The following is a 25154-nucleotide window of genomic DNA, read 5'->3' as shown; positions in this document are numbered from 1 at the left end:
AACATCAACTACCATGAGTGCTTTAAAAGTATATGCTATTATATTAGGCTATTCTTATTGAAGTTAATATGTAGAAACCATAAATAATTAATAATGTACACAAAGATTTAGCCACCAAAACACGGTTTATAATAGCAAAAGTTCAGAAAGAAGCTAAATGTCTCACAATAGAAAACTGATTGACTCCATATACTGGCACATGAGCAGAGAGTCAACAGTGTGGAAGGTTCTTTCCAAGATAAATGCTAGGTAGAAAAAGCAGATTGAGACACAAACCACAGAGTAATTTCTTTTTTTTTTTTCAAATAAAAATATGTATGCATAGAACAAAGTCTGGAATGACATATATCAAAATGTTAAGTGTGGTCCTCACTAGGTGGCAGTCTCCGTGATCTTTAACAGTATTTTTTTAAATGTCTAAAATAAATAAATATATGTTACTTATATGTTACAGAATTCAATAACATTAAAACCAACCTGTTGGAGAACAAAGGAAAATGTACCCATTTAATGGGAACATTAATGTATATGGGTTATTTTATTATTCAGTGATATTTTATAACACCATACATCTTATTTATGGATAACATAATAAGACTGCTTTCTCATCAATTCTTTTTGTATGTTTATGAGTTTTTTTAAAGAACTGAATATCAAATATTAATGATTTACTATTAAAAAGGAAATACATTTCCTGGGTTACATTCAAGAGTCTGGTGATTAGGAGTTGTATCTGAAAGAGTACATCATCCATTATTAGATATTATTAAGCACTGTAATCTATAGAGAGGGGATAGAGAGTTTAGCCTTAAGTTTTTTTAGGAAAAATAAATGCAAATCGGTGCCCATCACAAGGTAAGGAGGATCAATAAAATGGCTAAGTAAAGCGCTAAGCATTCTATTTGCTCTACAGTGGGTTTCCATTCACTCAGAACTGTGGGAACTGCTGCATAAACATGGCAGCCTGAGCACAGTGGACTTGGCTCAGTTGTTTCATTTCCTCTTCTGCCCTTAATCGCATGAAATTCACACACATGTACATGTGTACTCACATGTACTTTTGACACAGTAGATGTTCAATAAATACTCATTGAATGAAGGAGTGAACAAAATGAACCCACACTATCTTAACCCTTTCTCCTGTGGGCGAGGCATGTCTTAGCTACACAGCTGGCCAGAAGAGGGGTGGAGTCTGTGGCTATGGCACAGAAAAGTATGTTTCAGCAGAGCAGAAGAGGAGCGCACTGGTAACTCTGCTTCATTAGCACAGCATTCTAGCAAAATGAGCTAAAGACCATAATTCCAAGTATAATATATGCCTCATGAAGATATGAACAGACACTTGCCCTTAGCGAACCAAGTGCATTTTAAGTTACAATTCATATTATGCTGCTGCTGCTGCTGCTGCTAAGTCGGTTAGGTCATGTCTGACTCTGTGCAACCCTAAAGACGACAGCCCAACAGGCTCCCTCATCCCTGGGATTCTCCAGGCAAGAACATTGCAGTGGGTTGCCATTTCCTTCTCCAATGCATGAAAGTAAAAAGTGAAAGTGAAGTCACTCAGTCGCGTCTGACTCTTAGTGACCCCATGGACTGCAGCCTACCAGGCTCCTCCATCCATGGGATTTTCCAGGCAAGAGTACTGGAGTGGGTTGCCATTGCCTTTTCTGCATATTATGTTGATACTACACAAAAGTTTCACACAAATATTCTTTTAAGGACAAAAATGTCTAGACTTGGAAGTCAAAGGTGATATAACATAAAAGTTTAATTTCCTCAACTTCTTTTTTTCAAAATCAAAAACAATATACTTATTATGAGATGCCCTGAAAACTAACAGAGGGGAAATATTCTCTAAATTTTTAGTCAATATGATTTATAGACACTTTAGTCAATAAGATTTATAGTGCAACTCATCCATAAATATTTAAGAACCGAAATACTACTTTATGAACTAGGTCCAGTGATACTGTAACATACTGTTTGGGTTAATCTGCACTTGTCTCAATATTGCTAATGGTTTGAATGCAGCTTACAAACGTGATGCAGATAGATGAATCCTAATAAAGGTGCTAAGTAAAAGCCTGTAATTACAGGCTCCATAACACAGGGTATTTCTAGTGTTGTTTCTAACGTGTCAGCTGACACTGACCAAGAGCCTCACATCTGTTAATCACTGTGCTACAAAGAGAGAAGCCACAGAGACCCTGTCCTCCCCTCTTCCTTCTCACCTGGTGTTACCTGTTCCCTCTCCTATATAAAAACTACTTGAGTTCATGCCCTGTCCTTGACTGCAAGCTTCTAGGGGGGCAGGTGACATCTTACTTCTTTCCCTATTTGGCCTGCTGCTTTGCACTCAGAAGACATTTGATGATAACTTGTGAGACTGAAATTCCAAAACAGCCTTTCTCTGAATTACTTGACTGCCATTCTCATGGCACTCTTTACAAAAGACATGAATTGCAGTACTCACTGGAATTCGGTTTCGGGATCGAAAAGTTGCAACTCTCCTAAGATCTTCATCAGAGGCACGATACGGAACCACCAAGAGAGCTGGGTAAGTATCACACAGTTTGTAGCACTTATTAATAAAAGTGATTCTCCAATGGTGATTGGGCAAGCCCTGCAGGAGAAAAGGAAGTTCATGTCAACACGGAGGACTCCTCTCTGGGTCTGGCCATCGCTGGGTCTCCCTTCTCCTTTCGAGCAGAAGGCAAACGTGCGTCTGACAGCAGAGTGATAACACTCTACTGATTCCCAATAAGGGAACCAGATCGGTAATCCAGCCAACAGAACACAAGACAAAACACAGGTGGGCTCCAAAATTCTAAACTGTCATGGATAAATGCAAATTCTGTTCAACTTGAGATCTTCCTTCATTTCATGCCAAACTCTTCTCTACTTCTTGTACAGAGAAACTCAAGCTCCCCCCCACTCACTCACACACCTTAAAGAAAAGTACATTGTGTAATCTTCATGTGTGTCTAACTGAGGGTAGAAAAGCTATCAGGCAACTTCTACCCCCTACTCAAAACAGGGAGAATACTTCAACCTGCTCCAAAGTAGAAAGAAACTAAGCTTGTAAAGAAATTCACACTGTATGTCATTGTCAATGTATGGCAAAAACCACTACAAGGTTATAAATAATTAGCCTCAAATTAAAATTAATTAAAAAAATAAATTCATAGAAGGGAAGTAAGGAAAACCCCTCTGGGGAGTCTCATTTTTTGGGGATGGGTGACTGCCCTATGGCTTGTGTGACAAATAGAGTCATCTGCATTTGAGGCGGCCTGCTAGTGTGACAGGGACACACGGAAGACATCTTCCATCCTACCGCCTACTCACAAAATTGGATCTAGTGGGGACAAGGTCCAGAGGTGCTGGAATAACTCCCTCCCCACACTCACAAATACAGAAGTACACACACAAAAGTGAGCCATGTGGGTGCTTGTTTTGGGAACAAGCATTGTACCTTGTCTTTAGGTCTGGCCCCATAGAGTCCAGACCAAGCAGATGAGTCTGAAGTCAAGTCCAATTAGAGAGTTACAAGTCCCATCAGAAAGGTATAAGAAAAAAAGATGGAATATAATGGCAGTCTAGAACAAAATACCTTCAACAGTTCATATATGCATGCAAGCTTAAAAACAGGAATTGTTTTGCTTCAAGCTAGAAGCTTTGACCTACAAAATAAGTCTTAATACTGTCAATAATACTCCAAAATTAAGGTGCAAATAGTTTAATGCATAACACTACAGAAGTCTCCAAAACATGCAAGATGTTTCAATGGTCCTTCTTCTGCCTCCATATATAACCCAGAAGACAGGTTATTAATGAGAGGTATACACAGCCTTTGAAAATGAAATAGTCTAAAGCTAGCAACAGGGCATACTACTTCATATATGTGCTCCAGAGATAAATTTCCACACCTGCATGTCTGATCAAGACTAAACAGGGAACTCAGCCATGAGGCCTCGTAGTGGAAGTGGTGGCTTAAAGGTTCTCAAGTCTAGTGTTTTGTGATTTGACTTTATACTCACTGGGCTTGATTTGATTCTCAAACCTAATTTGACAAAACTTCCCAATTATTTTATAAGCGTTATAGAATGAGATTTAGGAAAAATCTCATCACAAAACTCATAGCTGTCCCATGATTTACTTATAGCAGAGGTCAAAGTGCAGCTCTTATTCCATAAAAGGCATGGGAATCTTCTTAAAAATGCCAGGAGACCTTCACCTCTGAACAGCAACAATACTCAAAGCCTCCTACTTTATTGTTGCAAATAAACATGCACATGGGTAAAGTTTACTAAGAGAGCAGTAAAGGCAATTCTCATACACAGTCATCAAAGCTTGCCTGGAAAAGTCATCATTACAGTTCTAATTCATTTGAATCTCTAAGCCAAAATGAATATAACTGAAATCTAACTGCCAGTAATAGTTAAGCTCCCAAACACATAAATACATTGTGACATCAATTCCTGAGTAGTAAGATATAGAAGCTTGGCTTTTTTAGACTCTGAGTATTTGATTCATTTCATGGACAACATATAATGGATGTTCTTCGTGTAGTGGGAAGAAACGAACTTAGCGATGCAACTGTCAATGCAGCTTCAACATGGCCCTGTAAGAGCTTGCAGGCTTCACAGTACTAGACAGACAGAATAAGCCATGTTATACTACTGCTAGGAAAAAAGTATTTAGCAAGGGTGTTGCTGCTGCTGCTGCTGCTAAGTCACTTCAGTTGTGTCCGACTCTGTGTGACCCCATAGACAGCAGCCCACCAGGCTCCCCCGTCCCTGGGATTCTCCAGGCAAGAACACTGGAGTGGGTTGCCATTTCCTTCTCCAATGCATGAAAGTGAAAAGTGAAAGTGAAGTCACTCAGTCGTGTCCGACTTTTAGTGACCCCATGGACTGCAGCCCACCAGGCTCCTCCGTCCATGGGATTTTCCAGGCAAGAGTGCTGGAGTGGGGTGCCATTGCCTTCTCCGAGCAAGGGTGTTACAGATTCTCAAAGAGCATGACCAAAGGCATATATCCTTAGCAGGCACATTTGAGATTCTTCGTGTGGTACAGTATCTACTGACTTACCTGCCTTCTGTATTCTTCAACTGGATTATAAACGGTCCATCCATCCACGTTAAACTTTTCTTCATTCAAAAATGCAAATATCGGCTAGAAAAGGCAAAAAAAAAAAAACAGAATGTCAACTTCATTGTAAAGGAATTAATACTCTACTAATATCACAACCTTAGATTTTTATTTTATTTTTTTACCAGATTTGCCTACAATGAAATAACAACCTAATACTTTTTCTTCTTCATTTTTTTAAACACCTTAATTGGAGGATAATTACTTTACGATATTGTGATGGTTTTTGCCATACATCAATATGAATTGCCCATTAAGCCAGAAATAACAGTGGCAAATTCATGCTAGACTTATGCTACCCTCTATCTTGATTAACCATTACTTTTGAGACCACAGTTTTCTATGACTAAAACATGACTTTTTCTTTAAGTTTTTTTTGTAAATTAATTTATTTCTTTTAATTGGAGGCTAATTACTTTACAATAAACATGACTTTTGGTGGTTTGTTTTCAAAGTGCTGTTGCACAAAAATCAGACTTCCAGACCCAAAAATGCCCATCAATTTTAAGCAGTATTAGCAATCAGTCAGGTAAAAGACACTTTAAAAAAAAGAAAGAAAAAGAAAATCCAGCAATGATTAGTAAACAGTGCCACTGTCTCAAGAGACCAGTGATGCATTAATCTATTTAAAAAGAGACAGAACATTAGGAAAATTCTTGAAAGAGACAGAACATTAGGAAAATTCTTAATTAACTTCTCTGTGAGTTCTGAATCAATGCCCTGATCTCTGAAATGACACTCATCTCTTCTCTATGCTCATTCTCAAGGTGACATTAAGGAATTTCATGGCTTCAAATACCATCCATATCCTGGTGATTCCTAAATATCTATCACTCTGCAGCCCCACTGTGATCTTCAGACTTGGCCACACAAGTGACTGCACCACAGCTAGAGGACTGGGATGTTCACAACTCCCACCCAATCCTGCTCCTTCCAGTCTCCCCATTTCAGCAGATGCCAGCCCCATCCTTTGCACCTTGGCTTATCCTTATCACTTCACTGCTAGCACCCTGGTTTAAGGCTCTGCCACTTCCACTTGGATTATTATAATAACGCCTCCTAACTCTGCTTTCGTCTTTACACCTAAAGTCAGAGTAGTAGTGGAACAACCTAAGTCAGCTCAAATCCTTCCCCTGCCCCCAAATCCTCCTGTGGGAGCTTTTCATCTCACTTTGGGTAAAAGTGGAAGTACTTGCAATGCCCCTGTGGCCTTCACCATCTGGCCACGTCTCCCACGATGTCTCTGCTCCTCTGCTTCGTCAGTCTGCTCCAGCCATGCTGGCTTTTAGTGCTGCTCCCCAAGAGCACTAAGCACACACCAATCTCAGGGCCTTTGTACCTGCTGTTTCAGTTGTCTGGAATCCTTGCCTTCATGGTTTCCTCCCTTATTTCTTTCACATCTCTGCTCAAATGTAACCCTAATCAACGAGCCTTTCTCTAACACCCTACAGAAAAACAACACACACCCTCCATCAACAGCACCCCTCATCCTCCTTCCCATTTTATTTCTATCACTTGTGACCATTTGACATGTATTTACTTGTTTGTTACTGCTGGACCCCTACCGTCCTCTAGACCATGGGCTCTGTGAAGGCAGACACTTGCTTTCTTCCCATCCTCAATCCCCAGTAACTGAACAGTATCTGGCCCACATAGGTGGAATACATATTTCTTGATCAAATGAAAATGGAGAGCTTTACACAGTCCCTGCACAAGCACTTTCTCTGGGGGCACTTTTCCTCTAAGTCTCTTCCTTCCATCCATCGGCCTAAGGCCTCAGGTGCCCCTGACCCCGTTATAGAGAATTATAGAGAATTTCTGGAAAATCATCACTTAGCAGCATTGGTTTTCTGTATTTAAGTGGCAAGAGGTTTAAGGTGAAAGCGGATCAGGACCATGATCTCCAGAAGATCTTCTTGAACTTTCCAAAGCATGTGGCCCCCTCAGCAGGTCTCAACTCTGCACTAGGCCCCAGTGCTGTCTATTAGCAATGACACTGATCTAGCTGTACGATTATTGAGGCTTTCGGCTGATAGTGAATCCACAGCAATACTCGATTATTCAGTACCCTTGGGGAAAACAAGTGATTTCTGTTAACTGAAGTTTAACTCGAAGACAGAGGGACCTTTGGTGAGACGAGCACTAAAATGCATAGCACACGTCTTCATCCATACACGGCATCTACAGAAGATGCCCAAGCATCCTTTTGGTGACATCATCTGAGCACCAGATACTGCACCTGTCAGGACCTTGCCTGGGTAAATACTCAAGACTGCTGAGCCTTGTGCCAGTGGGATGCATGTAGATGACATGAGGCTGTACTGTCACTTGCTTTAGAAGAAAACCTAGAATCTGCTTTCTTGAAATAAGTTCCTAATTTCAACATGGTTTTTGTTCATTTTTTTCCTGGTTTTTAGTTATTTGCATTTTTCCAATGAAGCTTAAGCAAATATGGTGGCCATTCAAGAAGAATAAAATTACTCACTCAAAAAGGCCAGATAAAGCTTTCTCTCCAGAAAAATCATGTGTATTAATGCCAAGAGTGTCCTCTGACTTGCCAGCAGCATTTTCAATGTAACTTACTACTTCTCAACCACTAAAAATAAACCAACTCTTTCTTTGCTTCCAATATCCTCTCGCATCCTATATTAAAATTACTGGTAAGTGTAAGGTAAGTATACAAAATTGTTATCATCAGAAGCTATTTCCATAGTTTCTTTTATAAGTCATATAAGAGAACTGTCTGTATCATATGGGAATGATACAGTGTCCTCAAGGTAGCACAACCTATCAGGTGGCCTTTCTCACGAAATAGCTCTAGAATAACACGTCACACTCTGAGTGATGTCTAGATATACAGGACGAGTCCATGGCTGGCATCCTTGACTCAGGAAACGTGCCTATGGGAACTCTGTGATGACACTTGATGCTAAGAGCCACACTTGGACCTCAAACATTTCAGGCAAGTTTATGAATCAAATAGCCAGATATTTCTTGCCATGAAATACAAAGCAAAACATCTAACACTGAACTGGAGCTTGAGGTAGAAAAGAACAGATGTTCAAGCCAATATTTTAACTATCCAAATAAATTAGCTTACAATTACAAGAAAATACTTTTTCAAAGTATAACTTGCTAGTTTAAATAGGAAACTACAATGTGAACACTGAGCTGTCACTAACTCTTCGGCTCTACTGAAGTAAGCATTCTATAAGAAGCAACACTGACATTTTCTAAAGTTGAATGTACAGGAATTACTTCCCAGATATTTTAATTTCTACCGTTTTCCCCCCTTAAAGATTAAGATAAGAGAACAAAGCAAGAGTTTAAAAATACAAGCTCTCAGTCGAGTAACATAAAGGTGGATTATTACCAAAAAACTAAGACTACTAAGCATTAAAGCAAGGACAACATCACCCATCCATCTTTACCTCATTATCAAAAAGTACAGAATTCCCTACGGTTACTTGTTACAAGGCTAATTACAGCTCCTGCATGAAAATGGTAAAACCTGAAGTTAGCAGCTTACATTTCTTGAGGATTTTACCTGTTATTTATTTTCCCTTATAGACATGTAGTTTTTAAGGCTTTGTGTCTCTGAGAATTTGATTCGCAGGATGCCATTTTCCACAGTGATTCCTACCTACAGCCCTGGGTCAGGTGGGGACACTGTTTGGGAAACACGAGTTCCATGGCGGGAACCACTTCTAGAGACTGTCCCTCGTGGGAACGCACAGGGAGTCAGGTTCAAGGTTGGTGATGACATGCCCTCAGTGACCCCTGTCCCTGCACCCATCTTGCTTCCCAAGAAGGATTCAATCTCAGCTCAGGGAGTGGGCAGGGGGTTCAGAGATGGGGTTGGGGTTTCCCCAATGTGCCAGGCACTGCCTGGGCCCCAGCTCACCTTGCTGAATCAAGACCCTCCGGGGGAGGGTGGTAATGCCCTGATCCTGAAGGGCCATGGATACACCAGAACACTAGGAATCTTCTTGAGGGGTCAGTGTGCTCAGCCTATTTGAGGGGCTGCTTGACTTTTTTCTTTTTTTACGTGATTTTTGAAATAATTATAGATTGACAAGAAGTTGCAGAGAAAGGTACAGGGAAGGCCCATGTGCCGTTTACCCAGCCTTCACACGTGAGCATCCTGCATAACCAGAGCCCAGTATCAAAGTTGGGCAACTGACATCAGAAAACAGACTCAAGTGCTCACCCTGGCTTCATATGAGCATGTCTTCCTTTATTCGGCTCTGTATGAATATTTGGGCATTTCACCAACTCAGATTCCTACTAGTCAAGAAATACCAGGCATGGAGACTTAAAAAAAAAAATCTTGTGCATTTTTCCAGGATTAAAAATAGTACAATGTAACATTTGAAAAATGTTAAAGGACAAAGTTGAGATGAAAATCTCCAATTTCACACTAGGAAAAACAACTCTGACAAAGAGAATGTAACTTGTCTTTTTAATTTAGCTCCGTTTATCACTGTTGTGTCTTGTGGGAGCAAAATTCTGAAATGACAGCAGATTCTAGCTTTCACTTAATTAGCCATCATTTTAAAATGGCACTTATATAAAGATGCACCAACTCGCTTTAAACATCTAGATTGGATTTATTGTTATTGAGTAGATTCTATAAATACAGAGTGATTCATGAGCTTCCTTCTTTGAGGAGGGAGAACTGTGTCACTGAGTTAGGATTCCTAGATCTCACAAAGGGCCCTCACAGACAGCCAAAGCCTTGTCGCGCTGTCTCTCAGAACTGGATTTTTGAGTGTCAGATTTAGAAAAATTAAATACCACTGAAGAGGGAGACAGTTACAGAAGAAAACAATTTTCACAGTATTCAAGGAAGTAAATCGATAAGCTCTGTAAGATATAATAGTGCTTTCAAATGATGCTGTCACCACACAAAGCATGGTCATCAGTGGACACGATTCACTGCATCTCTGAGACCTAGCTTTAAAAATTCAGGAAACCAGTCACTAACTCTTTCGGGATAGAATTCTGCAATGTTTGAACAAGAATCTCAGGTGTTTTTTCCTAATTTGATTTCAAAATTGAAGACATTAGCCTTTTTCAAACTTTTCATCTACCACTGAAGGGTGCAACAATGTAAAATTATCTCAAGAAACAAGACCACTTTGTATAAGAACAATAATACTTTCATTCAAGTTAGGAGGAAAAGTCTAAAATTTTAAGGAAGAATGATAGGAGGTGCTGAAACTTGGCAAAGTTTATAATTCTAAGCAGTGGCTTCATGCTTGATACAGCTTTCAGCTTTTTACTATGACTAGACATAGTAAGAATTTGTACAACTGCATCGAAAGTAATTTCATCCAAAAGTCTGATGAAAGTCTCATAGGTCAAAAAGCAACCTGTGCATGAATTACCATTGCTACTTCTGTTTGCATAAATAATTCTTAGTTCTACCACTATCCTTTTCCCTGGAGAAAATGGCTTTAATATTCTTGAGTTATATATTCACTTATTCAGGAAAGGACTACAAAAGTGCACTTGAAATGTCATTTCAATCATTTTAGAAAAAGAACATTCTTTACTATTTGTCAAAATCATAATCATTTAAGGCTGACATTTCTCAGGGTTCATATGTGACATCACTTTTCACTGTAATTCTCTCTCCATGTCAATGAAAATGCCGATGATCAAATCCAGGTCTAACAAATAAGCCTCTCCCCAGGGAAAGCTTCAGATCTATGCAGCCACTGGCCTCCCACATACCCACACCTGGTTGTCCCCTACAACCTGTGCTCAGCACAGCCAAAACGAACTTGTCTTCTCTTCTTCATTCTGTTCCTATGTTGCCCATCTTGACCACTGGCCCCACCATCAACCCATTTATCCAGGATGGATTCATCCCTATCATCCCATTTCCCCTCATAACTATAACTGTCAATCAACCAATTCTACTGATCTGATCGTCTTGATCTTTCTCAAATCTGTTCTCTACTATCCCTCTCCACTGTCCCATTTTAAGGACTCATTATCACATACCGAGGGGCAAATTATTAGAAATGATGTTAACATCCATCAACAGAGGATTAAATAAAGTATGAGACAGTAAACAGAGTATTAACAGAGTGAAGAAGCCCACTTGGTAGGCAGTATGTATTGGAAAATTTAGAAAGCAAGCCATGGAGGTGCATATGTAGCATGCTCCATTAGGGTCAAAGGAGGAAGGAATATAAATAATGAACTACCTGCATAGGTTACTATCACTGGGTGGACAGCAATATGCTGAGAATGTTAACTAAAGGGTGCTGGGAGGGAGATATTTTTACTATTTTTACTGCTGTAGTTAGTTCACTCTACTATAAGAAGATACCTGGCTTAGAAGAACAAACTAACTCTCACAGTTCTGGAGGCTGAGAAGTCTGAGGTCAAGGAGCCAGCATGGTCTAATTCTGTTGAGATCCACCTCCTGGTTTATAGAGGATGGCCTTCTTGCTGTACTGCACACGGTGAAGATGTGAAGTCTGGCCTCTTTTTAAAAGAGCTCTAATCCCATCATGGGACACCACCCCCATGACTGCATCTAAAGCTAATCACCTCCCATTGCCCTGAAGGTTAGAGCTTCAACAGAAAATTTGTGGGGACACAAACATTCAGTCCTTTAATCTTTCCTTACTTTTCAACCATGCATACATTAGTCATTTAAAAAAAATCAACATAAATGCTTGCTGAATCAAAGCCCTTTCTAAACAGGATATTCTTATAGGTCACTTGGTGGCTGCTAGCTCCTGTTCATTCATTCCACTGACATTATTAGATACATTTAAGAAACATTTACTTAGCAGACACTATCTCGTATGAACAAGGTATTAAATAGATAAAAAGAGAGTAAGACACCACTACTGTCTTTAAAGAGTTAGAAATCCTCTGAAGGAGAGAGATGAGGAGGGAGCAACTACTGTTCATGTAAAGAGAAGCAGGTTAAGTGCCCTGAAAGGTACAGATTAAGTGCCATGGGATGCCAGGGAATGCCAGAGTTACTTCTGGACAGGCAGGCCTGGAGGGGTGCTAGTGGCATGGGAGATCGCCTGGAAGGGTAAGACGACTTTGGACATGGTAACTATGAGGACTACAAAAAAGTCAAAAATGGAAGAAAACACAAGGCCATCAGAAAACACCTTGGTCTGGCAGCCAGCCCACAGGTGGGTAGAAAAACAGGAGACCATGGAGAGATGTGGCCACATGGTAGACAGAACAGAGGTTTGCATTTACACTGACAGGGAGGGACGAGGGGCTGAAGTTTCAGAAATGAAGGGGTGAGATAGTCTGAGCTGCCTCCCATGGGCAGCAACCTGACAGACAGCAAGTGTAGAGTGGGCTGGATCAGAAACAGAAGTACAAAAATCAGCAAAAGCACCATCCCCACAGCCAGAAAAGAAGAGATGGAAACCTGAACCAAGTCGGGCTGGGCACGAAGAACACTTGGATTTAGCAAATGTTACAGAAAAGGGAAATCTCCCACTGACCCTGATTTTGGAGCAGAAGGAAGATGGGGAGAAGGAAATGACAGCAATAGAGAAACTGGCAGCTCAAAGGAAGCTTGAGGGGAAAATGAGAGATTAATTTTAAACAAAGGTTTAGGCGTCAGCTGAAGTCACGGAGCAGCTAATGGGAAACACAAAGCCTTGAAGGCAATGCTGGTCAACACAAGAACAAAAAAGACTGGGGATAGCACAGAGCAAGGATGGACTTTTCTAGAAAACCCATATTTAGACGCCAGAAGCAAGCTAAGGAAATGGAAAAGGAGGGCCAGGAGATTGACACCTCAGAAGCCACAGGAGAGGTGTCTGCCAGCGTAATGATCTAGATGCTCTAACTGATATTTCTGCTGACAACATCTAAAACTGCTGGACAAAACAGAAACCCTTTTTAAAAATGCACTCATGAGCCTACGAGGGAAGAAGAGACTCTCAGAAGCCCAAGCCAAACTGTGAATGGAATGCAGAGAACAAGAAGAGTGGGCAGGACTGGTTTCTGTGGCCTCTTAGGCTCCAGGAGATAAGATGTAATGCCCTGGGCTGGCCAAGATGGGTGTCAAACTGGAAACTTCCTTCAATAACACTGTACCCTTAGGGCAAGGACAAAGAGGAAACAAATTCCTGAGACTCAGAGGGAACTTACCTATCTAGGTGACCTGTGCTGAGCAAGGGAGCCTACAGTACAGGGCTGCCAAAACTCATATAACTTTCATGGTCCCAAAAATATCCTGCAGAGAATTTAATCTGTGAGTGCCCCAGGCTGGCAGTGCCCCCCAAATGCCTGGCAGAAGAAAATGTAAGACTGCCTTCAATCCTGGCCCTGGAGTCTTCCCACAGATAAAGGCCCAAGGAATAAGTCCACAGGCAATCATCACCAACAACCCAAGAAAGTAGGCCCCACAAGCCAGGAGACCAGGCCTGGCTGAAGAGAGAGGTGGTGAATGAAGTGGAAGACCCAGCAGCCCCGACACAAAGGGATGCTCTGTCAATTCTAACTTGGGACATCTGGTGGATATTTTATAAACATCTATTGCAGCTATTCAATTAAAAAAAAAAAAAACAACCTTTGAATGACGGTGCGGTGGAAGAGGCCAAGGTCTTACAGTCTACCAAGTAGGAAAACTTGTAGGGCCTGGAATCACTTTCAAAACAACAGTTTCGATGAACTTATTTGCAGGGCAGCAATGGAGATGCAGACATAGAGAACAGACTTGTGGGCACAGTGGGGAAAGGAGAGAGAGGGACAACTGGAGAGAGTAGTATCGAAACATATACATTACCAAATATACAATAGATAGCCAGTGGGAATTCGCTGTATGACTCAGGGAACTCAGACCAGTGCTTTGTGACAACCTAGAGGGGTGGGATGTGGTAGGAAGCGGGAGGAAGGTTCAAGATGGAGGGGATATATGTATACCTATGGCTGACTCATGTTGATGTATGGTGGAAACCAATGGCATTAAAAATTTTTTAATTTTAATTGGAGGCTAATTACTTTACAATATTGTGGCGGTTTTTGCCATACATTCACATGAATCAGCCATGCCGTGTACATGTGTTCCCCATTCTGACCCTCCCTCCCACATCCCTCCCCATCCCATCCCTCAGGGTATTCCCAGTGCACCAGTCCTGAGCACCCTGTCTCATGCTTTGAACCTGGACTGGAGATCTATTTCACATATGGTAATATACATGTTTCAATGCTATTCTCTCAAATCATCCCACCCTCGCCTTCTCCCACAGAATCCAACAGACTGTTCTTTACATCTGTGTCTCTTTTGCTGTCTCACATATAGGGTCATCATTACCATCTTTCTAAATTCCATATATATGCATTAATATACTGTATTCGTGTTTTTCTTTCTGACTTACTTCGCACTGTATAATAGGCTCCAGTTTCATCCACCTCATTACAACTGATTCAAATGCATTACTTATAGCTGAGTAATATTCCATTGTGTATATATACCACAGCTTTCTTATCCATTCATCTGCTGATGGACATCTAGGTTGCTTCCATGTCCTGGCTATTATAAACAGTGCTGCAATGAACATTGGGGTACATGTATCTCCTCAATTCTGGTTTCCTCGGTGTGTATGCCCAGCAGTGGGATTGCCAGGTCATAAGGCAGTTCTATTTCCAGTTTTTAAGGAATCTCCACACTGTTCTCCATAGTGGCTGCACTACTTTGCATTCCCATCAACAGTGTAAGAGGGTTCCCTTTTCTCTGCACCCTCTCTAGCATTTGTTGTCTGTAGACTTTTTGATAGCAGCCATTCTGACCAGAGTGAGATGGTACCTCATTGTGGTTTTGATTTGCATTTTCCTGATAATGAGTGATGTTAAACATCTTTTCATGTGTTTGTTACCCATCTGTATGTCTTCTTTGGAGAAATGTCTGCTTAGTTCTTTGGCCCATTTTTTGACTGGGTCATTTATTTTTCTGGAATTGAGCTGCATGAGCTGCTTGTATATTTTTGAGATTAGTTGTTTGTCAGTTGCTTCATTTGCTATTATTTTCTCCCATTCTGAAGGCTGTCTTTTCACCTTGCTTATAGTTTCCTTCATTGTGCAAAAGCTTTTAAGTTTAATTAGGTCCCATTTGTTTATTTTTGCTTTTATTTCCATTACTCTGGGAGGTGGGTCATAGACAATCCTGCTATGATTGATGTCGGAGAGTGTTTTGCCTATGCTTTCCTCTAGGAGTTTTATAGTTTCTGGTCTTACGTTTAGATCTTTAATCCATTTTGAGTGTATTTTTGTGTATGGTGTTAGAAAGTGTTCTAGTTTCATTCTTTTACAAGTGGTTGACCAGTTTTCCCAGCACTACTTGTTAAAGAGATTGTCTTTTCTCCATTGTATATTCTTGCCTCCTTTGTCAAAGATAAGGTGTCCATAGGTGTGTGGATTTATCTCTGGGCTTTCTATTTTGTTCCACTTATCTATGTTTCTGTCTTTGTGCCAGTCCCATACCGTCTCAACATGGCATGTAAAGCAATTATCCTCTAATTAAAAATAAATTAATTAAAAAACAACCCTCCCCCCCCAAAAAAAACCCAACAGTTCCCCCAAGTTGCAAGGCAGGGAGTGGAAGGGAGGATGTGAGGACCAGCGGTGAGCACTGTGCTTCTGGACATGGAGGGTGGCACGGGGAAGGGGAGGGACAGTCCAGCTGGGACCACAGTCCCCAGAGATGGGCACAGGGAGGATGGCTGGGCATGTCTCGAGACCAGGGGAGAGGGCAGTGGAGAGAGACAGAAAGAAGACAGAGGGCCAAGTCTTGCAGGAGGCAGGAAGGGAGGAGCTTTAAAAGCATGATTAGACCCTCTATGAGCCAAGTTTACTATTTATTTAAGAAAAAAAATGTCCTGGTTAGAAAAAGAGATGGAGAACTAAGCCACCCTTGGGTCTCAGGCCGCATCCAGGCCGAGAGGCGAGTGCACATGTGTAGCTTCTCATTCAATTCCCGGGTGAAAATGAGCTTCTGGTTGTTGGCTATTAATCTGTAATCAGCCTAGAAACAAAGAGTCTGCTCCATTTCAGTCTGGTTTACAACCTCAAAGCACAGAAAAAGTGCCCCAGGTCGTTTATTCTCGGTTTGTAATATAAAAAAATAGGTGTATCCTCCCAGCCCCGTGTCGTATCCTTTATGGAATTATTTCGGTAGGCAAGCACCATGAGATGTGCCATGAGAACACAAGAGGAAATGGCACTGCTCAGACCACATGGCAGGGCAGGCTGGGGTTCAGTGAAGCCAGGAAGGAAGACAAGGGCCCTGCTCGCTGCTCTCCACAGAAAAGGCCTTGGAACCCGCAGCATCTCCTTTGGGGTCAGAGCCAGTGGATCTTCTCCCCTGGGCCCAGAAGATGGTCAAATTTACTAAAGCAAACACCAGAAGACTTTGCAAGTCTCTGACTGCCAATCAGGTCACAGGAGAACAAAAAGTAGGAAATAAGGCAATACTGCAGAGCTGAATCCAGAGAGGGGACAAGTGCAGAGACACAAACCTGAGTGAGCCATGCTACTCCACAAGCAGTGTCACAGGTAGAAAGAACAGAAAACAACTTCTGAAGAGCTCTGTGTATTACCTGGCACCGCTGCTCATACATCCCATTTCTACTTAAGATGCTTTTTGGCTTTCATGCTCTCAAATAGAAGACTTTCAACTAATCCTTTGGCAAGGTACAAGCCCTCAGTTGGTTAATGAGACTACTAACTGTTAACCTGTGGAGCACCTTTCTTTTAAAGGGCTTAAAGTGTCCCACATATGATCACAATGACTTTTTTCATATACTTGGGAAGAGTGGGTCAGAGTAATCATCCTTATTCTCTCCACCTGCTGGGAAACACGGGGCGTTAAGAACAGAAGCACTGACATTTATTGGGCACTTACTGCGTGCCAGGAGCTCTTGTAAGTACTTTTCATTTAATCCTCACAAAACCCCTGTGGAGTGGAGACTGTTATTATCCCCATTAGAGATGAAAATGCTGAAGCACAGAAATATTACATGATTTTCAAAGTTGCGAAGCAGGTAAAGGACTGAGTTGGATTCACACACGGACCTCTGGATGTCTGGGCCCCATGCTGGCAACCACCCTGCAGAAGGGACCTGTGAATGACTCCTCCCACTGAGCCTCCCCAATCCAGGCCACTGGGAGCCTGGCAGCTGGGTCTCCGGCTCCATTTCTTCTAGCTCTACATTTCCCTCATGTGAATTTACAGACCATGAGTTTAATCATACACTCAAGCCCTTCATTTAAACAAATGTCAAGAAAATCCACACAGACCTAAAGATACATTTAAGCGACTATATTAGTGCATGCTGCTGCTGCTGCTGCTAAGTTGCTTAAGTCGTGTCTGACTCTTAGCGACCCTAAGGACTGCAGCCTACGAGGCTCCTCTGTCCATGGGATTTTCCAGGCAAGAGTACTGGAGTGGGGTGCCATTGCCTTCTCTTGTATTAGTGCATAAATAAACTTAAAACACAATTTATTCTACATATTCTATCATTATCAAACATTCTAGACTATGAGTAACAGAAAGCCAAAGACTTTATACCATAATCTAGACACACACAGATAACAGACAGAGATGCTCTTAATATTTTCATGACTCAATAACAGATTGGGATTCAGAATTTAAAAAAGAAAAACTCCCATCTAAAATTTGTATTATCTCTGATTACTCCATCTGAGTAAAACAATGAGCAAACAATAAAGGAAATCAATGAAAGAGGATCTTTAGCATTGAACATACCACTCCAACAATTAAACTATTTTTCTGTAGCAGTATCAGGCTCTGTTCATATGTACACCTGCCTTTAAAAATCAACCATGATATCAGAGGCATTGTCACATTTCTTATCATAAAAATGCATCATTTCCTTAGAACTAGTATTGACTTGGAATATCGTTTGAAAAAATGGTACGATTTCTACTGTTTGAAAAGCAAAGCAAAAATAAAACAAGAAAATAAATGTCCCAGTTCAAATAGAAAGTGCAGTCTAAACAATTTTCAAGTCTTAATGGATTGACCTAATATAGAACCAATCAAGGTAATGGTTTGGGATCCACTGTGTGTGGCTAAACGGCTCAAGGTCAATTCAAAGTTTCAGTCCTAACTGAACACACTGAGTGGTGAAAATACTAATGGGGAAGAAGGCAAGAGAGCCAGGGCTGGTGTGAAAGAAAAAATCTCACTCATATGCCGCTTGCCTCACGGCTCGATTTGGAACCCAGCTCTCTTGGCCTCCAGACACCATTTCACCGACACAACTGCTACGTTACTTCTGGCATCCAGTGCCAATAACAATCACTGAGATAATCTGCAGCTGCTTTAACAGTTTCAGTAATATTAACAAAGTGCTATTTTTCAAGCAGGGGCCCTTTGTATTGTTCCATGCAATCAGGCTTAGATTACGCTTCCAGGAAATCCCTTTCTGGCACACTCTTGCATTCCCCACTGTGGCAGTTGGGAAACTTTTCTTCCCCTCCTGTCTCAGAGGAATAATTGTCCCTTCTCCTTTCCCAACCTGCCCTGCAAAATGGGCTTCATCCCACGCCCCCGCCCCACCCCGTTTTCTGCTCAGGAAAGAAACCCTCTTCTCTCTTGCTTTCCCCTGCCCACCATCTTCATTCACCTTTTTTGGATCCTCAGGGAAACACGTCTTCCCTCCAGCTGATTGCTACCACTACTTTGTTTTGAAACACCCTTTGCTCTCTCTTTAAACCTCCATCAATTGGCTCCCATCCCCACCACTCAGACCACCTCCTGCGATTCAAAAAAGTTTAACCAGTGTATGCCTATACTGGACACTGCGGGGGCAGGATGAGGAAAGAGTGTCCCAGCCTCAAGCAGTCCACAGTTAGGGGGTCCAGTCCCCAAAGACCTCTTCCTGAGCGTCCTTCCCACCCCCACAACCTCGCACATCCATCACCACCTTCTCAGAGCTCGCTCTGCCTTTGGCTTCCACAGACCCCAACCTGCAGGCTCTCCCCATTACCTCTCTCACCATCATTCTCCTTGCTGGCTTCTCTGGTACACACCAGAGCTCCTCAACCCAGGACCTACAAGTGAGCTTCCCAGGGGCTCCAAGTCCCCTAAAAATTTACATCCAGTTTTGTACCTAAGTGTGTCTGTCAGTGGAGGAGAAACCCTAACTTGCACCATGTTACCAAAGGAATCCATGACTCCAAACAGATGGAGCATCACAATTTCAGGTCTATACCTCTGGACTCTCTTCTAAGAGGTGGGCCTGCAATTGCTGCTGGAAACTCAAAAGGTACTAACTGGCCCTGTGAGCAAAACAGAATTCCCCATCCCTCCTTCCTCGCCCCATCTCCTACCTGCTTCCCCAAATGAAATCTGTTTTTAACTTCCCTGCCCTGCAGGATCACGCCACAGACCTCAGAAGGAAGGATGACTCAGCCTTCCTCCCAGTTCTCCAAGATCAAACTACAGCCCAAGCATGTGGTCTCCGCATGCATCACCAGCGTCTTGCTTGGTCCTCCCTCTGACCCCACTGCTGGCTTCATTTATTTCAAAACCTTCACTCAGTCTCCACGACTTCCCAAGGTACAAGCTCCTGAGTCAGCGGATCCCTCCACCTGATTCACCCAGCTCTTGCCCCCTCCTCCCATCCCATGCTTTCTGGTGACCCTAATAAGCACTCTTCATGCTGCCAACTTACCTTCCCTAGTGCTGAGGGTCAGGATCTTGCCTTTGCCTAAAAAACCACCTCCTCCACCATCCTTGTCCACAGGAAATGACAACCATCCTCAAGGCCCAACCCAAATGACTATCAATTCCATGCAGGCTTTTCCGGCTGGACCTGTTCCCTTTTTCCTGGGACTCCCCAGCCGGCTTCCCTGGCTTCTGAGGGCACTGGCTGTCGACCAACCTGTGTCAGAGCCACACGCATTTGTCACATCACTTCTGTCACATCCCCAGATGTAACCAGGTCACATTCATCCTACTACAACTGCTTGTCATCCGCCTTCATGCCCCCCCCCACACTACCCTGAAATGAATTTGCCTGATGAAATACCTGCACATATTGAATGGAATAGCAGGGGCTAATATTCCAAAAGCTATGTCAATAGCTGATCTGTTTTTATCTGTATTTTCTATTGTTTTGGTGAATAGTTTGGTTTTCTTTTTTAAGATGACTTTCAGTGGTTAAAACTTAAGAGAATTTAATTTTCCACAACTTTGTATGAGCCATTCAGTTCCCGTTTTTTCCTCTAGTTTTTCACTTTGTTGTCTTCCTAAACAAAAGAGTAGGGATGCCTAGCACAGACACAAAAAATAAGGCAAAGCACCCCTCTGTGGACCACTCCAGTGACAGCAACCCAGAATCCTATATCCTCTGATAACATACCCACAATATCCAGAAATCCAGCCCAAGTGTCTCCACAGAATGAAATTTTCCTTCACTTTCCTCTAAACCTGTATTCATTAAAAAAAAAGCCGTCACTGTACATCTCCCATGAAGAAGTGATTATGCTGAGGTTAGAGAGGTAGATAAAGCCTGATCCCGCCTTGATAAGCTCACAGAATAGGAGGGGGATGGGCAATTACTACATAATTATGACAGAAGGCAGACTGAGGGAGGTAAGTGCTCCAGTAGCAGGACCTACAAAGTCCAAATAAGTGACAGGTGTGATGAACTCCCACCAGGGATCACGCATGGTGTGGAAAAGGATCTAGGACTGAGCAAAATGGTGAGGGATGGGCTCTAGAGAGATGAGGGGACCTCAGGTAGAGGTGAGGGACAGGGAAGCCAAAGACTGAGTTGAGAAAGGTCTATGTATACCAGAGGGGCACAGGGCCATCCTATGAGGTTGGAGTCTAAGGTATAAGCCATGGGAAGTCACTGAACATTTTTTGTGTGAAGGGAGGGACATAGAGTGACATGATCATAGAGTACTTAAAAAAAAAGACAGCAGCACTGTGGAGGATAAGCTGGAAGGGAAGTGAGTTAGGAAGCACAGGTAGATGGGAAGAAATATTCGAGAGTTACTGATAAGCAGAACCTGGGCTTCTTCTCTCGTGGCTCAGATGGTAAAGAACCCATCTGCAAGGAGACACAGGTTCGATCCCTGGGTCAGGAAGATCCCCTGGAGAAGAAAATGGCTACCCACTCCAGTATTCTTGTCTGGAGAATTCCATGGACAGAAGAGCCTGGCGGGCTACAGTCCATGGAGTCGCAAAGAGTTGGACACAACTGAGCGACTAACACACAATAAGCAGAACCTACAGGATTTGAAATTGATGCAGCTAGAGAGGCAAGGCAGGGGAATGAGAAAGCTGACTTCATAAATAAAATACATGGATGTAATGTACAGCATAAGGAATATAACCAATATTTATAATAATAAAATGGAGTATAATTGGTAAAAATACTAAATCACTATATTTTATACCTAAAACAAATATAAGATTGTAAATCAACTGTACTTCAATACAATAAATAAGTTTTATGCCTGATTGGGGCAGGGTACTTGACTTCAAGTTCTTGAACCTGAGAAACTGAGGATCATCCAAATTGAGGGATATGTAGGCTGAAGAATAGTTCTGGTGAACTGCAAAGAGGTTAGGGAGATGGTGAGCTTGTGATTCTCACAGACTTCCAGAGGAAGGTGTTTGAGAGGTTCATTTAGATTCACTTGAGGCCAATGTCAAAACTAGATTTAGAAATTACCCATATGGCAATGACAGCTTAAGCTATGGATTAAACAAAATCATCAAGGCAAAGTGAGTAACAAGACAAGAGGGTTGATAGGGAACCACCACCAAGATGTCTACACTTAAGGAAAAAAACAGAGGCAGTGGACACTAGGAAGGAACAGTCAAGATGGTACAGCAACACAGAAACAGAGAGTGGTCAAAATTATTGAGTGCTTGGAGGAGATCAAAAACAATGAAGACTGAAGTGAGTCACTAGATTCAGCCAGAGAGAGGTCTCAGTTCCAAGGAGGGATCTTCAATAAAACTGGATACTAGAATGGTCTTGGGGAATGAATGAACCAGAGATGTGGAGAGACTAGAATGTTCTTTCCAGAAGTTTGGACTGAAGTAAGAAATGGGATAGTAGTTTAGGGGAAAGCTGGTTCAACACTTTAACCTGTTTTTAGGGTGAAGCGAAGTGAAGTAAAAATTGTTCAGTCATGTCAGACTCTTTGCGACACCAGGGATGAAACAGTCCATGGAATTCTCCAGGACAGAATACTGGAGTGGGTAGCCGTTTCCTTCTCCAGGGTCTCTTTCCAACCCAGAGATCAAACCCAGGTCTCCTGCATTGCAGGTGGATTCTTTACCATCAAGTAAAACCAAAAGGAGACAGAAAATCCCAGAGAAAGGAGATGACTGATCAAGCAAGATCACACAGGAGATGGACTGGGGCCTCAGCTCCTTCACACCTGTTGTGTGAACCATCTTTACATCTCTGATTATGTAAGGCCAGATATGCAAAACTCAGGACAGAACCCATCCCCTCAATTAGTTTTCCTGTATTAGATGTACATTCTCACTTTCACAGTAATTCCAAAGATGTATTCCCATTAAACATTTTAGTCTAGTCATTTAAAAATGTTAATATTAAAATATCTTTTAAATCACATATTTAACCAATAACTGACAAAAGGCTTAACATGTATTCAACTCTTTGATATCATTATATTTGCTGTAAGTATCACATTTGAATCTCCAATCAACACATGACTCACAATAAGTACTCCAGATCCCCCTAGACCACCAGTCTTTGTATAATTGCCCTTTCCATTGGTCATAAATTTCCTTTGATGGAAAAACTGTTGATGAAATTCAGGCAGAAAGAAGCCATGTCTTGTTAGAAAAAAAAGTCAGGCCCCTATTGCCCCAAAACAAATAAATAAGACAGGCATAGGAAGAAGAGTTCCATCACAAAGCAGTTGTTCTATTTAATGATCTCTTCCATCAGCTTCAGTCTAGCTGGAGCACTATTTATTCTATACTTAAAGGCATATATTTATTTAAAGAATTATTCCCCTGCTCTCCCCTTGATAGATGTTTGCCTTCAAGTTTGTTTAAAGTCAAGCAGAGGATCCTGTGATAAACCAAAATGGAAACGAATACGAAAAAGTGTATATATATATATATATATATATATATATATATATAATATATATATATATATATATAATTGAATCACTTTGCTGTACAGCAGAAATTAACATGCCACTATTAAATCAACTAAACTTCAATAAATTTTTTAAAAAAGACATTTAGAGAAAATGCTGAGAACACTATCAAAAATAAAATCAATAAATCTTTTGAAATTTAAGTTTCAAATAAAACAACAACAACAACAAAAAACAAACTCAAGCAGCAGAAGTGAAGGAGGCGTTAAAAGGACACAAGCCAGGAAAAAAAAAAAAAGAAGGCAAGATCAAGGCAGAATACAAAGAAAGATGGTTTGAAGCTTATTTCAGTCCCTCGGTAAAACAAGGTGAGATTACTAAGTCTGCTAAATAGGAAAGAAAGGTTCTAGATATACACAGCCCAAAACTTGTTATGCACTAAGTCATAGGTTGTAAGCAACAAATGCATAATAAGTCTGTCCTGCAAATATATAGTGAACCCCATGAAATGACATTCAAAGTGTCAGTCCTTAAAAATAAAGAATCTGCTCCTAAACCACAAATCCGGATTTGAGAACTACAACAGCCCTTGGGCTCAGAGCACTTGCTTCCACATATAACTGGAACCACAGAAGCCTGACCCGCCTCACTCTCAGTTCCCAAGCTGAGGGCGATGAGCTCTGGGATGTGATGTCACAACACTTCACGGACATGCCTGTGGTCACCTTGCCACCTTTGGCCTTTGGAAGAGGGCTGGCCCAGGTAGAGGGCAGGTTCGGAGGTGGCAGGGGTCACTTGCACTGAGCCACCCCATACAGACTGGCAGAGGAGAGGCTTGTGCCCTCTGGGAACAGGTCAAGCTTCTGTAGTAAACAGCCTCGCACACACACCCCACTGGGGAATGCAGCAGAGGAAGCAAAGAAGGAGAACCCGGGAACCTACCAAACTGTGGGCCAGTGGGAAGGCGTATCTTGTGAGGATCTCAAACATGTCTCTTCTGCTGTGACCCTCCTGTTTCAGCGCGAACCTCAGGTTTCGCAAGTCCTGGGGGCAAAGGACAAACGTGCCAGTTCAGTCTGCAAACTGAGTCACGTTCATTAGCAAAAAACCTTCTATTCTGGAAGAAGATCGACTTACCTGAAGAGGCAACAAAGCTAGACCACTAAGAAAATTACTTTGTTTTGTACCATATCTTGAAATATCTGGTTTTAAGAACCCCTGAAAATATTCCCATCATCATCATGATTGTAAAGACAAGACAACTCACGTTAAAGAGAAGACGGAGTTAAAGTTCATTTGTTAAAAAGAAAAACCAAACGTTGCCTAGTGTATCACTCCTGTGTCTGTCTAACTGCTTTCTGAGGTATTTTAATAGTAAAAATTTTATTCATAGGACTTTTATCAAATGTGTATCTGCCAAAAATATTATTTCAAAATTGTCAAACATGTCATTAAAATACAGAAGCTCTCTCCCTCTCCCCTCATGCTTTTCACTTTAAAGTCTCCCTTTCAAAAATTAGGAAATGACTGGCATTTTAAGCTCTCATATAAGTAACGTAATATTATTTTGTTATACAATTTTACTTTTTTTGTTTAAAGAAAATCACATTTCATTGGAACAATATGGTGTAACTTAGATAAAAAGTACAAGAGCTAAAATATCTGCTGTCAGCAAATAGGAACCAGGCTGAAAACAAACAGCCAGTTTCTTTAGGACTGTACAATCAGAATTTTACTTTTACAGGCTTCTATAAAGACCACCTTAAGATCTACCATAGTACGAATGACTATGCTTCTAGGAACTAAGAATTAATGCTCAAAACCAGATTTTAGAGATAGTTTCCAATACATATCTCTTCAATAAGCAGGGAAACC

General features: G+C 41.5%; 1 protein-coding gene across 3 annotated transcripts in view; it reads right to left on the bottom strand.

The window, feature by feature from the left end:
• The window catches only part of MTM1 (myotubularin 1), a 90389-nt gene that overhangs the window by 22202 nt on the left and 43033 nt on the right, over positions 1-25154 (bottom strand). For all 3 annotated transcript variants that reach the window (XM_018044598.1, XM_018044599.1, XM_018044600.1), the window contains 3 exons: positions 24222-24323; positions 5091-5174; positions 2474-2623 (listed from right to left, as the gene is read on the bottom strand). In XM_018044598.1, coding sequence (XP_017900087.1) covers positions 2474-2623; positions 5091-5174; positions 24222-24323 — 336 coding nt within the window. The remainder of the gene's footprint in view (positions 1-2473; positions 2624-5090; positions 5175-24221; positions 24324-25154) is intronic.

This window comes from Capra hircus, unplaced genomic scaffold (genome assembly GCF_001704415.2).
Source record: "Capra hircus breed San Clemente unplaced genomic scaffold, ASM170441v1, whole genome shotgun sequence".
NCBI lineage: Eukaryota > Metazoa > Chordata > Mammalia > Artiodactyla > Bovidae > Capra > Capra hircus.
The sequence above is the reverse complement of the archived record's forward strand: the minus strand, read 5'-3'. Positions and strand labels throughout refer to the sequence as shown.